The sequence below is a fragment of the Panthera onca genome, chromosome B1 (genome assembly GCF_046562875.1).
Source record: "Panthera onca isolate mPanOnc1 chromosome B1, mPanOnc1 haplotype 2, whole genome shotgun sequence".
In the NCBI taxonomy this organism is placed as follows: Eukaryota; Metazoa; Chordata; class Mammalia; order Carnivora; family Felidae; genus Panthera; species Panthera onca.
Window position 1 is genome coordinate 119,421,546 of NC_138342.1, and position 20,180 is coordinate 119,441,725.

General features: G+C 42.3%; 1 protein-coding gene across 1 annotated transcript; it reads right to left on the bottom strand.

Annotated features, from left to right (window-relative positions):
- Positions 1–493: 493 nt before the first annotated feature.
- On the bottom strand, positions 494–8,345 carry UCP1 (uncoupling protein 1). The gene is made up of 6 exons (XM_060654122.3): positions 7,839–8,345; positions 6,998–7,196; positions 5,301–5,501; positions 5,100–5,201; positions 3,666–3,846; positions 494–1,065 (listed from the first exon to the last, which is right to left on the bottom strand). Exons 1-6 carry the CDS (start codon positions 7,962–7,964, stop codon positions 951–953), a joined length of 924 nt encoding a protein of 307 aa, XP_060510105.3. The 5' UTR covers positions 7,965–8,345; the 3' UTR covers positions 494–950.
- Positions 8,346–20,180: the final 11,835 nt, after the last annotated feature.

Below are 20,180 nucleotides of genomic sequence, written 5' to 3' on the forward strand. Positions count from 1 at the left end.
TTCTGGCTCAAAAATGCTGTAACTCTGGGATAGATACCACGATTCTAAAATTTTTTTTAATGTTTATTTATTTTTGAGAGAGAGAGAGAGAGAGAGAGAGAGAAGGGGAGGGTGGAGCAGAAAGAAAGGGAGACACAGAATCTGAAGCAGGCTCCAGGCTCTGAGCTGTCAGCACAGAGCCTGACATGGGGCTTGAACTCACAAACCATGAGGTCATGACTTGAGCCAAAGTCAGACGCTCAACTGACTGAGCCACCCAGGTGCCCCGACACCACGATTCTAATAACAATAGGCCCAAATGATTATAGTGACTTAGATTAGAAGTTGTTAAAAGTGCCGTAAAATATAGATTCTAAAAATTAAAAAAAAAAAAACTAATAATGACATTTAAAGTAAGTTTCTGCCTATTGGTTCTAAAGACCTTCACTTGTTATTGGACCACTTTGTAGTCTAGGTGAACTGCAAGTCTTAGATTCAGATATAGGTCCAAAACGGCAAACCTTTAAAGGTATTAACAGTCCTTTATTGAATATATTAACTTACAACTGGGTTAATAAGTTAAAAGGAAACATTAAATATTTATAAACCTAAAATGCACCGCTCCATTTGCCTCTTCTGGCAACCTGAATTATAATTAAAACATTAAGTTCTTCATATCCAATCGTAAGACCCCAGCCCTCCCCAAACAGGCAGATTCAGTCATTTATCCGGGCACTGCATTTGCCAGGGTGCATACTGAATGTTTTGTTTTCTCCCTCTTAAAACACTGAGAATAAAAGTCACAAGAAATAAATACAATTTTTTCTTTAAAAAGTCCAAAACTCAATTAGTATTCCTCTATCTTTTTAAGGTGAAATAAAATGAGTAGGTTCTGTTTGTTTTGGATTTTAATTATCTGGTCAGTCAGCACAGATTCCCACCATTGTGTTACATCCTTTTCCTGAAGACGATTATGTGGCACAGTCCATGGTCTGCCTTGACTTCATCAGTTCCCGCTTCAGCTGTTCAAAGCACACAAACATAATGACGTTCCAGGATCCGAGTCGCAAGAAGGAAGGTACAAATCTAGGAAAGTGCACATCACCATTCTCTGAGTTTGTTAGAATTCTTAAAGTTATTGCAGCACAGACAGCTTATGCTTCTCACTGTGCCACTCTTCTCAAATAAAGGCACTTAAAGGTAGCTATTTTTCACCCTTCCCTACTGTGCACCTAAAATAATATTGTCTAAAACTTCTTCAAAACAACAAAACCGAGGTGCTCACATCTAGACACATACATACACAGCCTTCACTCCCTCCAAAGCATGTCTCATTCCTGAAGGGGCATTTTCCAATAACTCCCCTTTTTTGAGGGGTGGGGAAAGTTCTGCTTTGTTTTGCTCTGCTTTCTGGATGGGAGATAGAAACTGTTGAAAGAGGAAAAGGAGAAAGCAAAGAAAAAGTGATGAGTAAGTGGACCGACCATTTTCCAGAGTGAAGAAATTCGTGCTGTCCAGATCTTGGCAATTCTTGTCCTTAAACTGTCAAGAGACTAAGTGCATTTTTTGGTTTTGCTTTTTGTGGGTTTTGTGTGTGTGTGTGTGTGTGTGTGTGTGTATTATGTTTAAGAATTATGTCAAACTGTGCAGACCAAATGATTGACTTTGAACGCCTGCTTGCAGCAATGAGATATTCCAGAAAAAGATGTCATCAGTTAAATCTGCCTTGGATAGATTTTTTAAAGAGATCTGGCCTATAAAAATCAGACCCCCAAGGTTTTTGTGTGTGGTTTTGTTTTTTGTTTTGTTTTGTTTTGTTTTGTTTAGGTCTCAATACATTTCTTCTGACTCCTGGATGGATGTGTGTGTGTGTGTGTGTGTGTGTGTGTGTGCGCATATTTTAATTACATATTTTAAATGTTCATAAGTCTACCATTTTACCATTTTAAGTGTGTAGTTCAGTAGCATTAAGTACATTGTGAGCAACCACTGCCCATCTCCAGAACCTTTTGGTCATCCCTAACTGAAACTGTACATATTAAACAAGAATTCCCTATGCTCCTACATCCCCCAGCCTCTGCTAACCACATTCCACTTCTGTCTCTATGAATCTGACTACTCTAGATGCCTCATATATGTGAAATTACACAACATTTGTCCTTCTGGGGCTGGCTCAATTTATTTAGCATAATGTTTTCAGGCTTCATCCTGGTTGTCACATGTATCCCCAAAAGGTTTTAAATTTGAAAAAAAAATATTGTTAAATGGTTAATGGTTGATAACTGATATATCCATTTTAAATTAATTTTGTAATGTATTTTATTTGTATTAACATATAAGTGCTGATTATGGTGAATTAGAACCTTGTGGATAATGTGATTGGTGCATCTATGCTTTTGATAAGGTTTGAGGCATTGCCTTACAATTTTAAAGCGTTATAGAATTTTGTTATATTATCACTAGTTTAGTCCTTATGAAGTATATCCATAAATTAGTTCATACTGTATTTTCTTAGGAAGGTAGTTTCTGATATAATATTGCTTAATGGGAAATGGGATCTACACAATACTAGTTTCTAGGTGAGTGTAATAATTATCTAAGCCACACCATTTTCTGCATCACTTTTCCATGTCAGTGGCAATGATTTTTCTCTACTTCTACTTTAATACAATCTAAAAATCTGAGTCCATCAAGTCACAATAGTGAAAATTCCAGCTATCGCACTACTGGATATTTACCCAAATATAAGAAAGCTAATTCAAAGGGATACATGCATCCTTGTGTTTATAGCAGCATTATTTACAATTGCCAAGATATGGAAGCAGCCAAAGTGTTCGTGGATAGATGAATGGATAAATATGTGGTACACACACACACACACACACACACACACACACACACACACAATGGAATATTACTCAGCCATGAAAAGGATGAAATCTTGCCATTTGCAATGACATGGATGGAGCTAGAGAGTATAATGCTAAGGGAAACAAGTCAGTCAGAGAAAGATAAATACCATATGGTTTCACTCATAAGTGGAATTTAAGAAACAAACAAGCAAAGGGAAAAAAATAAGATAAAGAAAACCAAGAAACAGACCCTTAACTATAGAGAACAAACTGATGGTTACCAGAAGGGAGGTGGGTGGGGGATGGGTTAAAAATGTGATAGGGGAGAAGGAGGGCACTTGTGATGAGCGCTGGGTGATGTATGGAAGTGTTGAATCACTATATTGTACACCTGAGACTAATAGAACACTGTGCATTAACTGGAATTAAAATAAAAACTTGAAATTAAAAAATATTTTTAAAAAAATTTAAATAGTAAAAATCACATCCTATTTTCTCTTATTCCTCTATTACACTTTCTCTCCACTTTATAGTTCTCTAGCCCTGATCAGGCAAAATCCCATCTACGTTTCCAATAGACTGGGACCAAGTGAGAGTTCACTGATTTTAAGTGAGCTTCTGATCAAGGCTGAGAAAATTTTAATATCACAGTTTTAAATGTTCTGGCCCAGTGTTGGAGGATTGGAGATACTTATGGCAAGGAAAAATAGATACTAAGTATAGTGCATAGACAAAGGCTGGTCAGCTATATGTCAACTATTTGGACAAGACAGCACCCCAAAACACATAGATACTGTGAACACAGCATTACAGATAGAGAAGACCATATCCTACCCTTTGAAAAAAGCCAGTGGTCCTTCTTTAGTGAGCATTGTAATTGCACAGTTGGGCACACTTGTGTACTGTCCCGGTGGAGAATTAACAAATCTGGTTTTTACCACATCCACTGGAGAGGACAGAACAGTTGTGCAAAATCCGGCGATGAGAGCTGACACAAAGTGGCAGGGTAGGTCATCTAAAATGGACCAATGAGACAAGTCAGCATCAGACTTTTGGAAGAAGCTTCTAATTTTCAGTTCTCTATCAGATCCTTATAAACTTACTGATATCAGGAGACCAACGTGGATGTCTGATAAATAAAATATAATAAAGAAGGTTATACTTAGCCTTACCAAAAAGACAGCAAATAGTACCTGGCAGAGTGGATTGTAAATGCTTTAGGAAAATAACCTGTCAGTTTTCTCTGTGCCCTTAGGATATGGGACAAAGCCTGATACATAGGCATCTAATAATTTTTTAGTGTGAGGCGAACGTGATAACCACTACACTATGGAAATGGCCTAATAATTTTTTTAGTGAATTAAAGTCATTGTTCAGGGAGAATTTCAATGTCTCTAGAACCTGTTAGAATATTTTAGGCAACTATCCAATGGTACTACATTTTAGATAAAAACACTGATGAGCTCCTTATTTAACCAGCTCATTTGGATATAGTGTGGGATGGACTCACCTTCTGAATTATGCTATATAAAGAATAAGATGCCAACAAAGTCCCATATATTAGTATTAAATGAGAATAATGCTGATTAAGAATATAGTTGCATTTTCTTTTTGTTGTAGCAAAAAAAAATCTAATATTTAGAGTTTGGGTTTTTTTAATTTTTTTAATTTTATTTTATATTTGAGAGAGAGAGAGAGACAGAGCATGAGCAGGGGAGGTACAGAGAGAGAGGGAGACACAGAATCTGAAGCAGGCTCCAGGGTCCAAGCTATCAGCACAGATCCGGACACGGGGCTCAAACTCATGAGCAGTGAGATCATGACCTGAGCCGAAGTCGGACGTTAACCGACTGAGCCACCCAGGTGCTCCCCGCCCCCTTTTTTTTTCTTAAAAACTCTATCTAATGGGGGCACCTGGGTGGCTCAGTCGGTGAAGCATCTGACTTCAGCTCAGGTCATGATCTCAAGGTTCCTGAGTTCAAGCCCTGCATTGGGCCTTCTGCTGACAGCTGGGAGCCTGGAGCCTGCTTCAGATTCTATGTCTCCCTCTCTCTCTGCCCCTCCCCTGCTCTTACTCTGTCTCTCTTTCTCTCTCTCTCTCTCAAAAATAAATAATCATTTAAAAAAAGTTATATCTAATGTTCAAAATTACTTAATTTTTTAAAAGAGAGAACTGTTACAATTAGGGGGTTCAGTACAATGTGGCTGGAGAAGCTCCAGGATGAAATTGTAAATGTGCAGACCTGGTTGTTATCAATAGGAAGTTACCTGCTAGTAGTTTGTTTTTCACGAGGGCCTCCTTCATTAGATCATATGTAACTAACTCTGTACAATTGATGATGACATTTCTCGTCAGGTTGGGAGTAGTCCCTGAAAAGAAGAAAATGTTTAATAGCTCCAGTATACGATAAAGCGGTAATTGAATACATGTGTTTTAATAATTATAAAATTCACCTTAAAGTCAGTTACCTTTCCAAAGGCCTGTCAGGCCTTCCGTTGTTGCTATAATTCGGTAAGCGTTGTAAGTCCCGGTGTATCGGGGTTTGAGACCATGCAGATGGCTCTGTGCTTGAAGTCTGACCTTCACGACCTCTGTGGGTTGCCCTATGAATACTGCTACTCCTCCGGTCATTAGACCAGCTGAGATCTTGCTTCCTAAACCAGCTGTTGCTATTCAGAGAGAAAAAATATTTATCAAGCAAAAATTTAAAAAAACAAAAACCAAAAAACAACAAAAAACCAAGACCCAGAATGCAACTCTGTCTTTTTAATTTTAGTAGTTAGTATTATTCTATCTTTATATCTTTTCTATTTCCCCAATGCTTGTGATGATCATGCACTAAGTATGTGCTAAATCACTATAGGCTAGAAACCTCAAAGTTGACTAGAATTTTTTAAAAAATAAAGACTTTGAAGCGCCAAGAAACACAATACTTAGTTCTTTCCTATATTTGGCTCTCTTTTTCTGTATATCCCAACTGGGAGGAGGCACCAGTCACCAGGGAGGCTTAACCTTCCTCTCATCAATGGTGATGTTAATTATTGGACTTCGAGGTCTTAGGAAAATCCAAAGTGGACAAATAGCCCCCGCACGGGATGTCAAGTGGTATCAGGCTATGAAGGGTTACAAAGGGAACAACAACAACAAAAAGAAGTGAAAAAAGTGATTTTTGATACAAAATTTTGAAACCTTTTAGCCTAAGTTACTCAAGACAGATAATTATTTAATCAACTATAAATAGTCTTGGAGCCCTCCTTCCCCACCCGCCCCCCCATGCTCATTCCCATAATTAAAGTATGGATCAAAAACATTTACTCATCAAGGGCTTTCTCGGTCATTCTGTTTCCTAATCTGTAAAATAGAGACAATAACATCTACCTCATAGAGTCACTGTGTCAGTTAAAATAATATCAATTCAGCACTTAACATACTAACCTGCATATAGGAAGTATAGCAATTCTTTTCCTAACTGTATGATTGTACTCTTTTCTCATCATGCTTGTCTAGGAGCTGAGCATACAATAGATAACCATCTTTTAAACTGGCAAACTTAAGTCCACTGTAGTCCTTCCTCACCGCTGCACCTGACTCGGTTCTCTGGTCTTCTCTAACACTGGAGACCTGACAAGGAAACTCTTAAAGGAAACGAGTTTTTTCCTGTCCTCTCAACTCTCCTCATGAGGTCTGATTTTCTTCCCTTCAGACCAAAAGTTTTCAAATTTGTTGCATGCCAAAATGTCCAAGAAACTTGTGAGAACATAGATTCCCTGGTCCCAACCTGAGCAATTCAGATTCGGAGGACAAGGCAGTCCTCAGCAGTTGGGAGTTTTAACAAGCTCCACTGGTGTTCCTGAGAGACTTCACTGTTTGGAGAACTTTGACTTAAATGTTATTTTGCAGCCCATCCATCTTCTCCAGATGGATATCCAAATGAGGCCCCAAATATCTAGGATCCACCAGGTGATTTTTACAAGTATAAATCTGCATCTGAAAACTCGATTTTGCACACTTTTCTTTCCATGAATGGTGAGTACCAAGCTAATATTGGATGCTTCCTTGACAATTTGTTATGAGGACCACTACCCTGCATGTAACATTGCTTGCCCAGAGCTGGGCTCAGGGCATGTCTTTCTACCTGTCCTTCCCAGGAATGTTCCCTGCTTACTTTCTTTCCCTGCGCTGAAGAACTCCTGGACGGTGTCATAGAGGCCGATCCTAAGAGAGGCAAAGCTTATTTGTCTCTGGAGGCCAGCAGGCAGCCCACTATAGAGTTTCATCGGCCCTTCTGTTTTTGCCAGAGTGCTGATTGTTCCCAGGACACCTTTGTACTTAATGGTACTGGAGGTCTGGCATTCGCCTTGGATCTGGAAATGAGAAAGAACAGGTCAGAGCGAAGTTAAAATTGAGTAAGGGGATCCTAACTGGTGAGGAAAAAACGAAAACTGGCCATAGGTGGTCCTCGGTGGAGGAGAAACTTTAAGCCAAGATTTTTCCGGCTGTGTTCCTATTTTCAGTTCCTTTTCCCTTTACAGCAACGTCTCCCTATATATCTCTGTATCTCTCTAGCTATGTATATATGCAGAGAGATCAGCTATAATGCACATTTTGAACATTCCCACCCTCCCTGTATAAATTCTCCAGGACCCCTAAGCGGCAGATGCGAATGTGACCCCTCCAAATTAAGGAAGGCAAAGAGCCTGGCTTGTAAACTGGGAGAGGCTGGTATTGTTAGCCGTTAGAACACTTAGTACACCCTAACTTTGGGGGCTTTGGCAGCCGACATGGTCAACCTGTCTTCCGTGGCTTCTTGTGGTTCTTCCGTTACTCTCAAAGCATTCCAGTTTCCCACCCTAATGCATCCAGTGCTGTGACAATGCCGCACCATTTGTTAAGGGGCCGACGGCCCTGCCTTGAGAAGGGGTGGTTAAACCAAAGCGCTTGTCAAAGGGATGCACAGAATAGATGTCCTCCCTCTCCTTGAGACACGTCCCCATCTCGCTCGCTACCTGTAGCCGGACTTTGGCCGTGTCCAGCGGGAAGGTGATCACATCCGCCACACAGGCCGCCACGCCAGCAGAGAAGATCTTGACCGCCATGGTCGGGGGCACGTCCGAGGCTGTCAGGCCCACCATCTTCGCTCAAATTGCGGAGCGACGAGAGGGCGCAAGGACGAAGGACTCGGGCCCCCGCAAGGTGGAATTTCTCCCTGCCTCTCCTCCCCTGTCCCGCTGGGACAGCAAACAGGCTTCCTGACTTCAGAGAGGCGGGAGACGCTCGCAGCTTGGGCGGCGCGCGGGCAGTGGCTGCAGGTGGAACCGGGCGCACCTCTCGTCTTCCCGCCCTCGCGCCGGGGAGGACCAAGGGTCGCTGGCTGGAAGCTCCCGTGCGCCCTGCCAGCGCCGGGTGACTTATATAGGCAGCCGCTCGGGGGCTGCGGCTTGCCAGGTCTCCGCAGACCGGGGGTGGACCTGGCTGGGGCGTGCCCTGGGGCGCCAAGTCCCTCCCACCCGCATCCTCGCAAGGCGCCTGGAGAGCCGGCTTCCACCCCGAAAGCAGTCGCTGCGCACCTAGCCTTCTGCGCCCTGCGCCCTGCGTCCGGCACTTCCGAGGGAGGGCGCACCGCAGCAGGGACCAGCCCTGGTCCCACCTGGGGCCGGGAGCAGGTGCGGGCTTCCTAAACAAGCGCGATCTCGGGGATTCTGGTAAAAGGTCCTGCCGAGCTGGGAATTCACCCAAGCAAGAGTGGAGCGCCCCTTGTATCCTTCGGGCACCCTGGGAACCTTGCAGGCATCCTCTCGGCTTCCTTTCCTCTTTTTAACTTCTCATCCTCCTTTCTTCTTTCCAACCAGAAAATCCAGACCCGGGAAAATCCCAGGCAGGAACCAAGAACACCTTGAATTTTTAAAAGAAATAAAGTGTTTCGTTTGAACGCTTTTTGCAGAGGATGTCAAATGAGATCACTGACATACTAGAAAGCAAATAGTAAATTGCTAATGCACTCTATGAAGCGAGATATAATTTGCTCCTTTTACTTTCCTTTCTTAGGACAGGGCGGTGGAAATGACACCCGCAGATCCCTTGGCTCCAAGGGGCAGTACTTCTAATGTGGCTTGGTCATCTGGACTCCCACTTTTGCTTCCTTCTAGTAAAATATGGTTCCAGAGACATCCCAGGTGGGAAATCTGTTGCTAGCTTACCTACAGTGATAAATTAAATGTTGCAATGTGTATTTCTTCCTGCTCCTACCCTGTGCAAAGCTGTATTGTGAGCATTCATTTATTCTTTTGGTTCAAGAGTAGGGAAAATAGGATACAGAGCCCCTAGAGAATGATTTCCAAATACTCTGTATGAACAGGTTGTGTGCCCTGTGCTAAAAGCCTTTCTAGAGGACTTCCAAGAGAGGACATGGCTGAGCGATATTGAGGAAGTCAATGGTAAAGGTAGGGTGGGCTCTGAATAAACAGGAGAAGAAGACAGTGGTTTTCCTCCTCTGCAAACACCTGCTGAAATAAAGAGCAGTTGAGGCAAGTAGGTGGCATATACAAAGGCAAAGACTTGGGGAAAGCAGGGTGAATGTATGGGGATGTGTTCTGTTGACCTGCCTGAGAAAAATGGGTGATGGGAAGAAGGAGAGAGGCAGGGCATGAAGTTGGTAAAAGATGAAAATGTGGAAGCCAAACATGGACAGCTGAGGGCTGATCCTGAGAGTCTATTCCAAATGTGTGTTCATGTTATCACTTCATGCCTGTGTAGTTCTTTACAGATTGTACATGTTGTACTTGATATGGTAGACAATACAGCTTTGTGAATAGTTTGATATAGAGTCAAAGATTTTTCAGAGATGACTCTAAGTTTAAGAACATGGATAGTAGTGGGGCGCCTGGGCAGCTCAGTCGGTTAAGCATCCGACTTCAAGTCAGGTCATGATTTCACCCCGCAGACGGGTGGGGGGCGGGGGTGGACCTGGCCGGGGCATCCCCCTGGGCCGTGCTTGTGGGTTCGAGCCCCACTTCAGGCTCTATGCTGACAACTCAGAGCCTGTAGCCTGCTTCAGATTCTGTGTCTCTGTCTCCCTCTGCCTCTCCCCTGTTTGCACTCTGTCTCTTTCTCTCTCAAAAATAATATGATAAACATTAAAAAAATAAAAGAACACGGGTAGTAGGCTCAGTGATGGTGCCAGCTGATTGTCATGAGACAGTTGGTAAGGAGAGGTGATTTTAGGGGCAAGAAGATGAGATTAACTTTTAAAGTCTTGGAATTATTTGAAGAGAAGAGTGTTTATCATAGGTAAAAAGCTACCATAGGAAACTACATATAACATACTAAAAGAGCAAGAAATCAGAGCTGGGAGGTATTTGGGAAACAGCAATATGGATGCAGTGAGAAAAGGTACGCTTTAAATGGGAGTGAGTACAACAGGATTGGGCCAAGTGGTAGGGGTACCCAGAGTTATGGTCTGGGAAGAATGGTCTTGTCAAAGGTAAAATTTGTAGTGTGTCCAGTCATGGAGCCGTGATATTAGAGAATATAATTTAAGGAAGGGTGGGGTCTCGACTAGCATGAAGTTTAGAAGATGTGTCAAAAGAGGACAAAAGTGAAGAAAAGCCTATTGAATTTGACTCTAACACTATCGGTCATCTTAGGGAGTATGCTGTGGTGGAGTCATTAGGTTGAGGCTGATGGCTAAGCAGAGATCGAGAATGTTCAGTATAGTGTGACTAAGTGTCTAAGAGGGTGTCTAAGAGTGACTAAGTGTCTAAGTTACCATTTTTCCTTGGTAACTCTAGTGAACATCTGCTATCAACTGGTTAGTCCCCAGCTCACAACTCACCCCTTCTGAGAAGCCCTTGGAAGGAAGTAGGAGAAAGTTTGCCTCAGGTCGGAGAAAACAGTAGGGTAGAGGGTGGCGTCCCCAAGGTCAGACTTCTCTTCTGGCACAAAGAAGAAGAGGTGAAGAATAGGTCAGTGTGACCAAGGGTAACGGCCCTTTTATGACGTGGTTAAGGAATGGCAGCGAGTTCTTAATGTACTAAGTTCCTATTTCCTTTTTGAAAATTTAGAGCAACATTTACAACTGTACTTGCTCAAGCTGTGGCCAATCAGGAATCACTGAACAAATGTCTCTATATTACATAAAAAAAGATAATGCTGTGCATTTGAATACTGTTCTACACTTTCCCATAATTCTGTCACTAACCACCAATAGGAAACACTGTGTTGTAGTTGTATAGATAACTGTGCAAACGACAGAAGAGAGGATTCATAAAAAAGAAATACAAATTTTAAAAATAGAGGTGATATATTTAATGTCATTGATAAAGTAATGTACCTTTTTCACCTAATAAATTAATACCTTGTCTCTACCAAAATTATAATTATTACCACATTGACATGTATATTTTCATATTGTAAATTTAATCTTATAAATATACATAAATAATGAGTTAATTACAAACTGTGAATGGTAAAAACATGATAATTGTAATATCAGTACTATATTAATGACAGCATTATAAATTTGCATAGTTCTTTTAGAAAACAGTTTGGCAGTATGCAATGACCAAAGACAACATCCATGTCCTTTGATCTAATGATTCTTCTTCTGGATACCTTCCCTAAAATAATTAGCCAAAATGTGAAAAAGTCATATATAGGATGATGCTTACTGCAGTCTAATATTTGTAAGAGCAAAGTAGTGGGGGTACCTCAGTTTGTCTCACCTGGGTTTGTCAGAAGAATCATGCGTATTAGTGACCCATAGGTGTCCACCTGTATGCAACGATATGTAAATGGAAGGAGAGACTGCCCTTAGGAATTGGGAGAGTAGGGAGAGGGCAGGAAGGGGTTCTCTTAGTCCAGCCCAGCCCAAAGAGAGAGACTATCAGACTGTGTGTTAAAGGAGAAAATATTCTGTTTTCATAGCACAGTAATTTAAGAGAAACAAGCCCATGTGCAAATTCTAGCTAAGATACTTCCTGGCTGAGTGGGCGTGGACAAATGACTTCTCTGAACTCATATTCTTCACTTTTACAATGACTATTCTTGTGTCATGAGTTTATTCTCTTTTTTTTTTAATGTTTATTTTTGAGATAGAGCGTGAGCGGGGGAGGGGCAGAGAGAGAGGGAGACACAGAATCCACAGCAGGTTCCAGGCCCTGAGCTGGCAGCAAAGAGCCCGATGTGGGGCTTGAACTTCCAAACCGTGAAATCATGACCTGAGCCCAATTCGGACACTTAACTGACTGAGCCACCCAGGTGCCCACATTAGGTTATTCTTATTAATGGATCACTCTTTGTGCTTAGCACCAGCTGCACATAACTGTCATAAGCCTATGAAAGATTTATCCACTTCATGCACCTAACAAATACTTACATAGCCTGTAACAAGTACTGGACACTGTTCTAAACACTTTCTGAAGTTTAACACACTTACTCCTCATCTCAGCCCTTTGAAAAATGTACTACTGTTGTTCCACGTCATGGATGAGGAAACTCAGAGGCTTAGAGTGGTTTAGAATGTTCTCGTAGGTCATGTAACCACTGAATGGTACACTTAGGGTCTGTCTGAGCCCCAAACCCTCTGTCGCTATATGATACCCAAACTGCCTTCCCAATATATTTATGACAATGTATTTTCCTATGCTTTGAAAATGTAGAATGGCTAGGTATACTTATATATTTTCTTAATAAATTACATAAAAAGTTTCAAAGAAGTCATGTGAAATATATATCCTTTACTTGGATTGTATACATGATGAAGGGATTTACAAAGAATAAACATTGCAACACTTCTACTTTTAAAATCACTTTAATTCAAGGGCGCCTGGGTGGCTCAGTTGGTTGAGCACCTGACTTTGGCTCAGGTCATGATCTTGCCATTCCCAAGTTCGAGCCTCACGTAAGGTCTGTGCTGACATCTCAGAGCCTGGAGCCTGTTTCAGACTCTGTGTCTCCCTCTCTCTCCGCCCCTCCCCTGCTAGCACTCTGTCTCACTCTCTCTCTCTCTCAAAAATAAATAAACATTAAAAAAATAAATAAAATAAAATCACTTTATTTCATTTCATCTTCAGGAAGAGCTGGTGGAAGAGGTGGAGAAGGTGATATATGAGATTTAGAAAAATTTGATTTACAGGGATTGAGGCCCAGCGGAGGGACCAGAGAATGAAGAGGAAGAGGTGACTTGGAGAATAGGACATTCCTGTCCTCAGATACTTGGAGGCACATGCGGTGGACAGGTGAGATTTGTTCTGTACACAATTAGGGAAGAGCATTAGTGCCGAGGTAGGGAGAGTACTGGTAAACAGATTTTAGGTAAGCGTAAACAATATTCTACTAGTCAATGTGATGAGAGATAGAATGTGTTGCTATTTTGGGTAAGGAGTTTGCGTCACTACAGATATTTGGTTCTAGGTAGTTTTCCTATGCTTTAAAGATGTAGAATGCCTAGGTATACTCATATATTTTCTTAATAAATCATATAAAAAGTTTCAAAAAAGTCATATGGAATATATGTCCTTTACTTGGTTTGTATACATGATGAGGGGATTTATAAAGAAAAGAATAAACATTGCAACACTTCTACTTTTAAAATCACTTTATTTCATTTCATGAAACATTTATTTGTTTAATCTCTTTACACCTGTTTTCCTGTGTGTAAAATAGGGATGGCAGTCATAAGTGCAGTTATAGTGGGGCGCCTGGGTGGCTTAGTTGGTTAAGCGTCCAACTTCGGCTCAGGTCATGATCTCGTGGTTTGTGAGTTCGAGCCCCGTGTCTGGTTCTGTGCTGACAGCTCGGGGCCTGGAGCCTACTTCAGATTCTGTGTCTCCCTCTCTCTCTGCCCTTCACCCACTCACACTCTGCCTCTGTCTCTCTCAAAAATAAATAAACATTAAAATTTTTTTTAAAAATTGCAGCTATCGTGATATTGTGAGGATGTAATTAAATAATACTAGTAAGATTTTAGCACAATAACTATAGAGGGGCACCTAGAAAAGGCATAATAAATGATCATTACAATTATATTTTATTAATGCAGTTTGGATGACCATTTTTCAGGTTGTTGTAAGGAACCAAAGCATTCAACTAACCGTTTTTTGGGTTTTTTTAAATTTTTTTTAACGTTTATTTATTTTTGAGGCAGAGAGAGACAGAGCATGAACAGGGGAGGGTCAGAGAGAGGGAGACACAGAATCCGAAGCAGGCTCCAGGTTCTGAGCTGTCAGCGCAGAGCCCGACGCGGGGCTAGAACTCACGGACGGCGAGATCATGACCTGAGCCGAAGTCAGATGCTCAACCGACTGAGCCACCCAGGTGCCCCATTCAACTAACAGTTTTACTGAAAGGTGTAAAAGTCCCTTCACACTCTGAGAACTTGAGTTCCGGATTCTGTGACCCATCCTGGGATGCAGTTATCACGTAGGGGAAGCAGGACTGGGACCCAGATCTCTTGGTGGAGGGCAGCCAGGAGTGGCATGAAGGTGAAATGGGGCCATTCCAGCTGAGAGCCAGCCTTGAGGCTCCCAGGGTGTAGGGGCTGCTGGGCTCTGTTGTGATGAGGACATGGTTGCCAGGTTAGAGGTCATGGCCCAGTTCCAGGATCCTCTCCCTCCCCCATTTCTCCTCCTAATCTCCCAGACCAATGGAAATGTCAGAGCGATGCATCCTGCCTGGCGGAGAGGACTTGGCTAAAGGTCAAGGATTGCAGTCCTAGTGTGAATGTGAAATGGACACGGGGGGAAGGAGCAAAGACTAACTGAGGTTACCCTGGAAGCCTTCTCGGTGATGTCTGTGGTTGTTGCTTCAGTTTGCCTGTTTCCAACACTGCTCCCAAGTCAGAGACGTCCAGGAGGCCTTCTTGGCCAGACTGTGAAATGTCCCACTGCAGCCCCTGTGTGGCAAGCTGTCTGGGAAAGATGCAGCCTGACACTAAAAATTAAAGGATGGATTTATCTCATCTACAGCATGATGGAGCCAGGCAAAGTAAAGAAATGACTACCTTGAACTTTTTTCACATTGTTGTTTGAATGTGCTGGGTAAGATGCCAAAGGGGCAGGCAGTGGAGAATCTCCCCACGGAATGCAGTCTCCCACACCTGACGTGCCCAAGGTGCAGGGTCTGGAGGCAAAAAGATGGGGGAAACATCTGACTATATGCACTCTTTGTCATGTGCAAATGTATTTGTGTGCTTAAAATTCCATACAAGTTCTCTCTTTTACATTTTACTTGTGTAGTCAGAATGACTGTTTGGAAAGACATAAGCAACTGATTTATAAATGTCTAAATTTCTGGGGTGCCTGAGTGGCTCAGTTGGTTAAGCGTCTTCAGCTCAGGTCATGATCTCACAGTTTGTGAGTTATCTCTGCTACCAGCACAGAGCCCGCTTTGGATCCTCTATCCCCTTCTCTCCCTGCCCCTACTCTGCTCTCTCTCTCTCTCTCTCCCTGTCTCTCTCTCTCTCTCTCAAATAAATAAACATTAAAAAAAATTCTTAAGGGATGCTTGGGTGGCCGGTTAAGCACCCGACTTTGACTCAAGTCATGATCTCCCAGTTCATGAGTTCAAGGCCCGAGTCAGGCTCTGTGCTGACAACTCAGAGCCTGGAGCCTGCTTCAGATTCTGTGTCTCCCTCTCTCTCTCTCTGCCCCTCTTCTGCTCACACTCTCCCTTTCTCTCTTTCTCTCTCTTAAAAATAAATAAATGCTAAAAAATTTTTTTTAATCTTAAAAAAAAATAAAATAAGATGTCCAAATTTCACAGATAAGAAAACAAAGTCTTTTCTGCATTATTTTCCTGTGATCTGTAGAATGACCTTTTGATCACTCTCCTGGAGGGTTTCTTTGCCCAGCTAAATTTCATAATGAAGTCACTCTCTTGGAGTTTAGTCTACTTAGAAATAGACTCTTAGCATGGTGCTCTATTTCATGTCTCTAGCCCTTTCCCTTTGCAGGTGCTCCCTCTTTGTTTAGATCCTGTGCTAAACTCTTTTTTAGTATTTCTTTTTTTTTTTAATGTTTATTTATTTTTGAGAGACAAAGAGGCAGAGCATGAGCAGGGAAGAGGTAGAGAGAGAGAGGGAATCCAACGCAGGCTCCAGGCTCTGAGCTGTCAGCACAGAGCCCCACTTGGAACTCTAACTCACGAACTGTGAGCCAAAGCTCACGTGTTCCATGACCTGAGCCAAAGCCCGACGCTTAACCGACTGAGCAACCCAGGCGTCCCTCAGTATCTCCTGATAGGGTATGAAGAGGATTGGCATTTGGGGGTATCTATTCATTGGGTGGAGCTCTTCTCCCATTCTAGCTGTTCTATCATTCTACTTGTTTATGCAGCGAATGTGATTCCACATGCATTTATTGTGCACTTGCTGCATGCACTGTGCTGAAGTCTGGGGAGATGGACACACTAATAATGATCGTGATATAATATGCTAGGTTCAGTGTTAGAGATGTACTCAGGTGATCAGAGAGCAGAAGAGAAGGGTATCTGACGCAGACTGTGGGCATGTGGGGGGCTTCCGGAAGATGATGCAGATGGATCCAAGTCTTAGAGAGTGAGTAGGAATTACCCAGGCAAGAGGTGTGGAGAGCAAGGTCATGCTGGTCACATGGGACCACACAGCCAAGACATGGAACCAAGGAACAGCACAGTAAGTTTGGATAAATAAAAGCTTATTGGTATTTTGGGATCATAAAAGGCAATGTGGGGGGAGGCAAGAGACCAGACTTGAGCCTAAGGAGGCAGCGCAACTCTGGGAGGCTCTGATCTTATCGTCTTCTAAGTAATGAGGAGGTTTTAAACACGGGAGGGACAAAGTTAGTTTTGTGTTTTAGATACATTTATGTGGCTTTGGGGCAGATGTCTTGAGGACCGCGAGGAAGAATCTGTTCCATGCCTCTTGCCTACCTTCTGCTGGTTTGCTGCCAGTCTCTGGAAGGGGGAAGCATCATCCTGACCTCTGCCTTCACCTTTACATGGTGTTCTCCTTGTGTGTGTGTATGTCTTTTAATAAGGACACCAGTCCTATGGATTAGGGCCCACCCTAATGACCTCATCTTTTCTTTTTTTCATCTATAATAATTGTGTATATTTAAGGTGTATGACATGATAATCGATAAACAGGCATAATTCGGAGATGTTTTGGGTTGAGTCTCAGACCACTACAATGAAGAGAAAGTCACGATAAAGCTAGTCAAAGTAATTTCTTGGTTTTCCAGTGCATATAAAAAGTATGTTTATACTGTAGTCTACTAAATGCGCAATAGTATTATGTCTAAAAAATTAATGTGCATAACTTAATTTTAAAATATTTTATTGCTAAGAGATGTTAAGCATCATCTGAGCTTTCAGCAAGTTGTAATCAGCGATCACAGATCATCATTACACATATAATAATCAAAAGTTTGTAATATTGCAAGAATTACCAAAATGTGACACAGAAACACAAAGTGAGCAAATGTCATCGGAAAAATGGGGACACAGAGTTGCCACGAACCTTCAGTTTGTAAAAAATGCAGTGTCTGTGAAGCATAATAAAGCAAAGTGCAATAAAATGAGGTGTAGCATGTACATATACATAGTGAAATGATTACTAAGTTAAGCTAATAACATGCATCTCCTCACATCGTTACCATTTTTTTCTTTTGTTGTGGAGACAGCACCTGACATCCACTATTAGCAAATTTCCAGTATTCGATACAGTATGATTAACTACATCATGCTGTCCATTAGATGTCTAGACTTATTCCTCCTACAGAACTATAATTTTGTACCCTTTTTAAAAAAAAAAAAAAAAGCTTACTTATTTTGAGAGAGGGAGGGAGAGGCAGTGAGAGAGGGAGAGAGAATCCCAAGCAGGCTCCACACTCTGAGCTCAGAGCCCCACCCAGGACTCCATCTCATGAATCATGAGATCATGACCTGAGCCAAAATCAAGAGTAGGATGTTTAACCAACTGAGCGGCCCAGGTACTCCTCAGTTTTTTTTCCTTTCTGTGTCTGACTTATTTCATTTAGCATAGTTGTCTTCCAGCTTCATCCATGTTGCCTAATGACATTGTCATTAATTAATTAATTAATTAATTAAACTAATTACATCTGCAGCAACCCTATTCCCAAATAAAGTCACATTCTGAGGTACTTGGGGTTACATCTTTTAACATATGAATTTGGTGGGAGAGGGACATAATACAACCCATAACAGGTGCCAGTGATAAGCTGCAGAGGACTTTTTTTTTAAGCTTGTTTATTTATTTTGAGAGAGAGAGAGAGAGAGCGCGCGTGCATGCAAGTTGGGGAGGGACAGAGAGAGAGGGAAAGAATCCCAAGCAGGCTCCGAGCTGTCAGCACAGAGCACCTCTCAGGGTTCGATTTCACTAACTGTGAGATCATGACCTGCGCCAAAACTGGGTGCTTAAACCGACTGAGCCTCCCAGCCGCCCCTGCAGAGGGCGCTTTTGGCAAACCTTGAGCTTAGATGTCACCGTTGGGTTAAAAAGGAATAAATAGAAAAACAAAGAGGAAGCATGGTGACAAAGAGAACTTCCCTCTTCAGGAGCTGGAAGAAAATGTAAGACAAATTTCATGGCCTATTAAAAAAGATGAAGGGGGGGGGTGCTTGGGTGGCTCCGTCAGTTAAGCGTGGGATCTCACAGTTTGTAAGTTCAAGCCCTGCTTCGGGCTCTGTGCTGACAGCTCGGAGACTGGAGCCTGCTTTGGATTCTGTGTCTCCCTCTCTCTCTGCCCCTCCCCCATTTGCACTCTCTCTCTTTCAAAAAAAAAAAACATAAATAAACGTTAAAAACATTTTTTAAAGATGTAAAGAAGATATGAATTTTGAAAAAAGAAGCAGAAAGTCCCATGAGAAATCATGCCAAGGGAAATATTAAAAGAGGATGAGAGGCAGGTGAATCAGGAAGAAAAGGGACCCGCGGGAGCTAAGAAAGAAAGGCAGAGAAATCAAAATTTCAATAGCCAAATGGAAATATAATCTGGTGGAAAGAATACACAGAATTTGCATACGGCTATTTAATGTTTCAAAATATTATTTTATGGGTTTTTTTTCCCCTTCCTGTATTTTCCCTTTTAACTTCATCTCATTCAAGTAGGTAGCTGGCTTTACACTTACTACTTTAGAGGTAGATACAAAGTAGTGGAATGGACACATTGCCCTGAAAAGACTTTCTTCCTTGCTTTTGTGTCCGAGAACCCAAGTCCCAGAAAGGAAGAGGGTGTTTGGTTAGAGGTAGGATGGCTTCCATGAACAATGGGACCCAGTGGACTGCCCCCTCCTCCTACCCCCCAACCAATCCCCAGGAAAGAAAAGCAGCTTCAGAGAGTTTTACCTGCCCCAGGTGTGGGCGTGAAAGCTGTGGAGACAAGCAACGAAAAAACTCTTCTCCCACTCTTGACACTGTAAGATCCATAGCACGACCCCAGGATGCAGCCCAGAATAACGAAGAATAAATTTTCTGCCAGACATGCAGAAAGGAACGGGAATCAGAAATGAAGTTGTATCAGAAGTGAATTTGCCAACATCCGCAAGGCACTCACTAATAGAATTTAACAGTGATTTGAGAACAAACCAGAAAACTTCCCAAATGTAGAGAACATCGGACAGGAAAATAAAGCTGATTAGAGAGATAATAAACATGACAAAAAGAGAATAGTGATCTAATCATAAGGTATGGAAAGCTCAGAAACATCCAGATACTCAGGTAAAAATTACTTGAACAAGTAGGCCAGCTCATGGAGGGATGGATCAAAATTAAGAGCCCAAGAAAGAAGCTGGAAGAGGCTGCCTGCCGCCTTGGCTTACCTGAACTGCTCTCAGAACAAGGAGTGGACCCTGGTCAGAGGAGGGCTTCCTGGCCCCATGCCTAGTCTGGCATCCTGTCCCCCAATGCTGCAGGACCAGGTAGCAGGCACTCGCTCCCTGCCTCCATCACCTGCGTGCAGGTGGGCAAGCGATCCCCTCTGCCACAGCTCCTGCCCTGAAGACAGACAGCCAGCCAGCCATGTTAGGAATCCCCAGACCATCTTTGCTCAGGGAGGAGCCCACAGGTTTGGTGCCTTAACTGTCCACAGCTTTCCAGTGTGGCAACATCAAGCTGTACAGAGACAAGTAAGAGAATACGTAGTGGAAGAACAGAAATCAAGTCACTATTAACCAAGAAATGCCACTGGGGGTTAGAAATCCCTGCTGGAGAAGTCAGGACATAGAAAATAAAGCATAATAGTGCCACATGCATACGTATTTCAGCAGGACTTCTGAAGTTTAACAAAAGGCGTGTGAGTGTTTCCTGGGCACCAGAATTTTAAGCACCAGTCGTCCAAACATCCCCAGATGAT

Excerpts from the sequence above, each read along its gene's own strand:
- UCP1 (XM_060654122.3), bottom strand. The coding sequence starts at position 7,964 with ATGGTGGGCCTGACAGCCTCGGACGTGCCCCCGACCATGGCGGTCAAG. Across the intron at positions 5,502-6,997 it reads CTTCAGCGCAGGGAAAGAAA|CAACAGCTGGTTTAGGAAGC; the intron begins GTAAGCAGGGAA and ends CTCTCTGAATAG. Across the intron at positions 1,066-3,665 it reads CCACTGGCTTTTTTCAAAGG|ATTTGTACCTTCCTTCTTGC; the intron begins GTAGGATATGGT and ends GCACTTTCCTAG.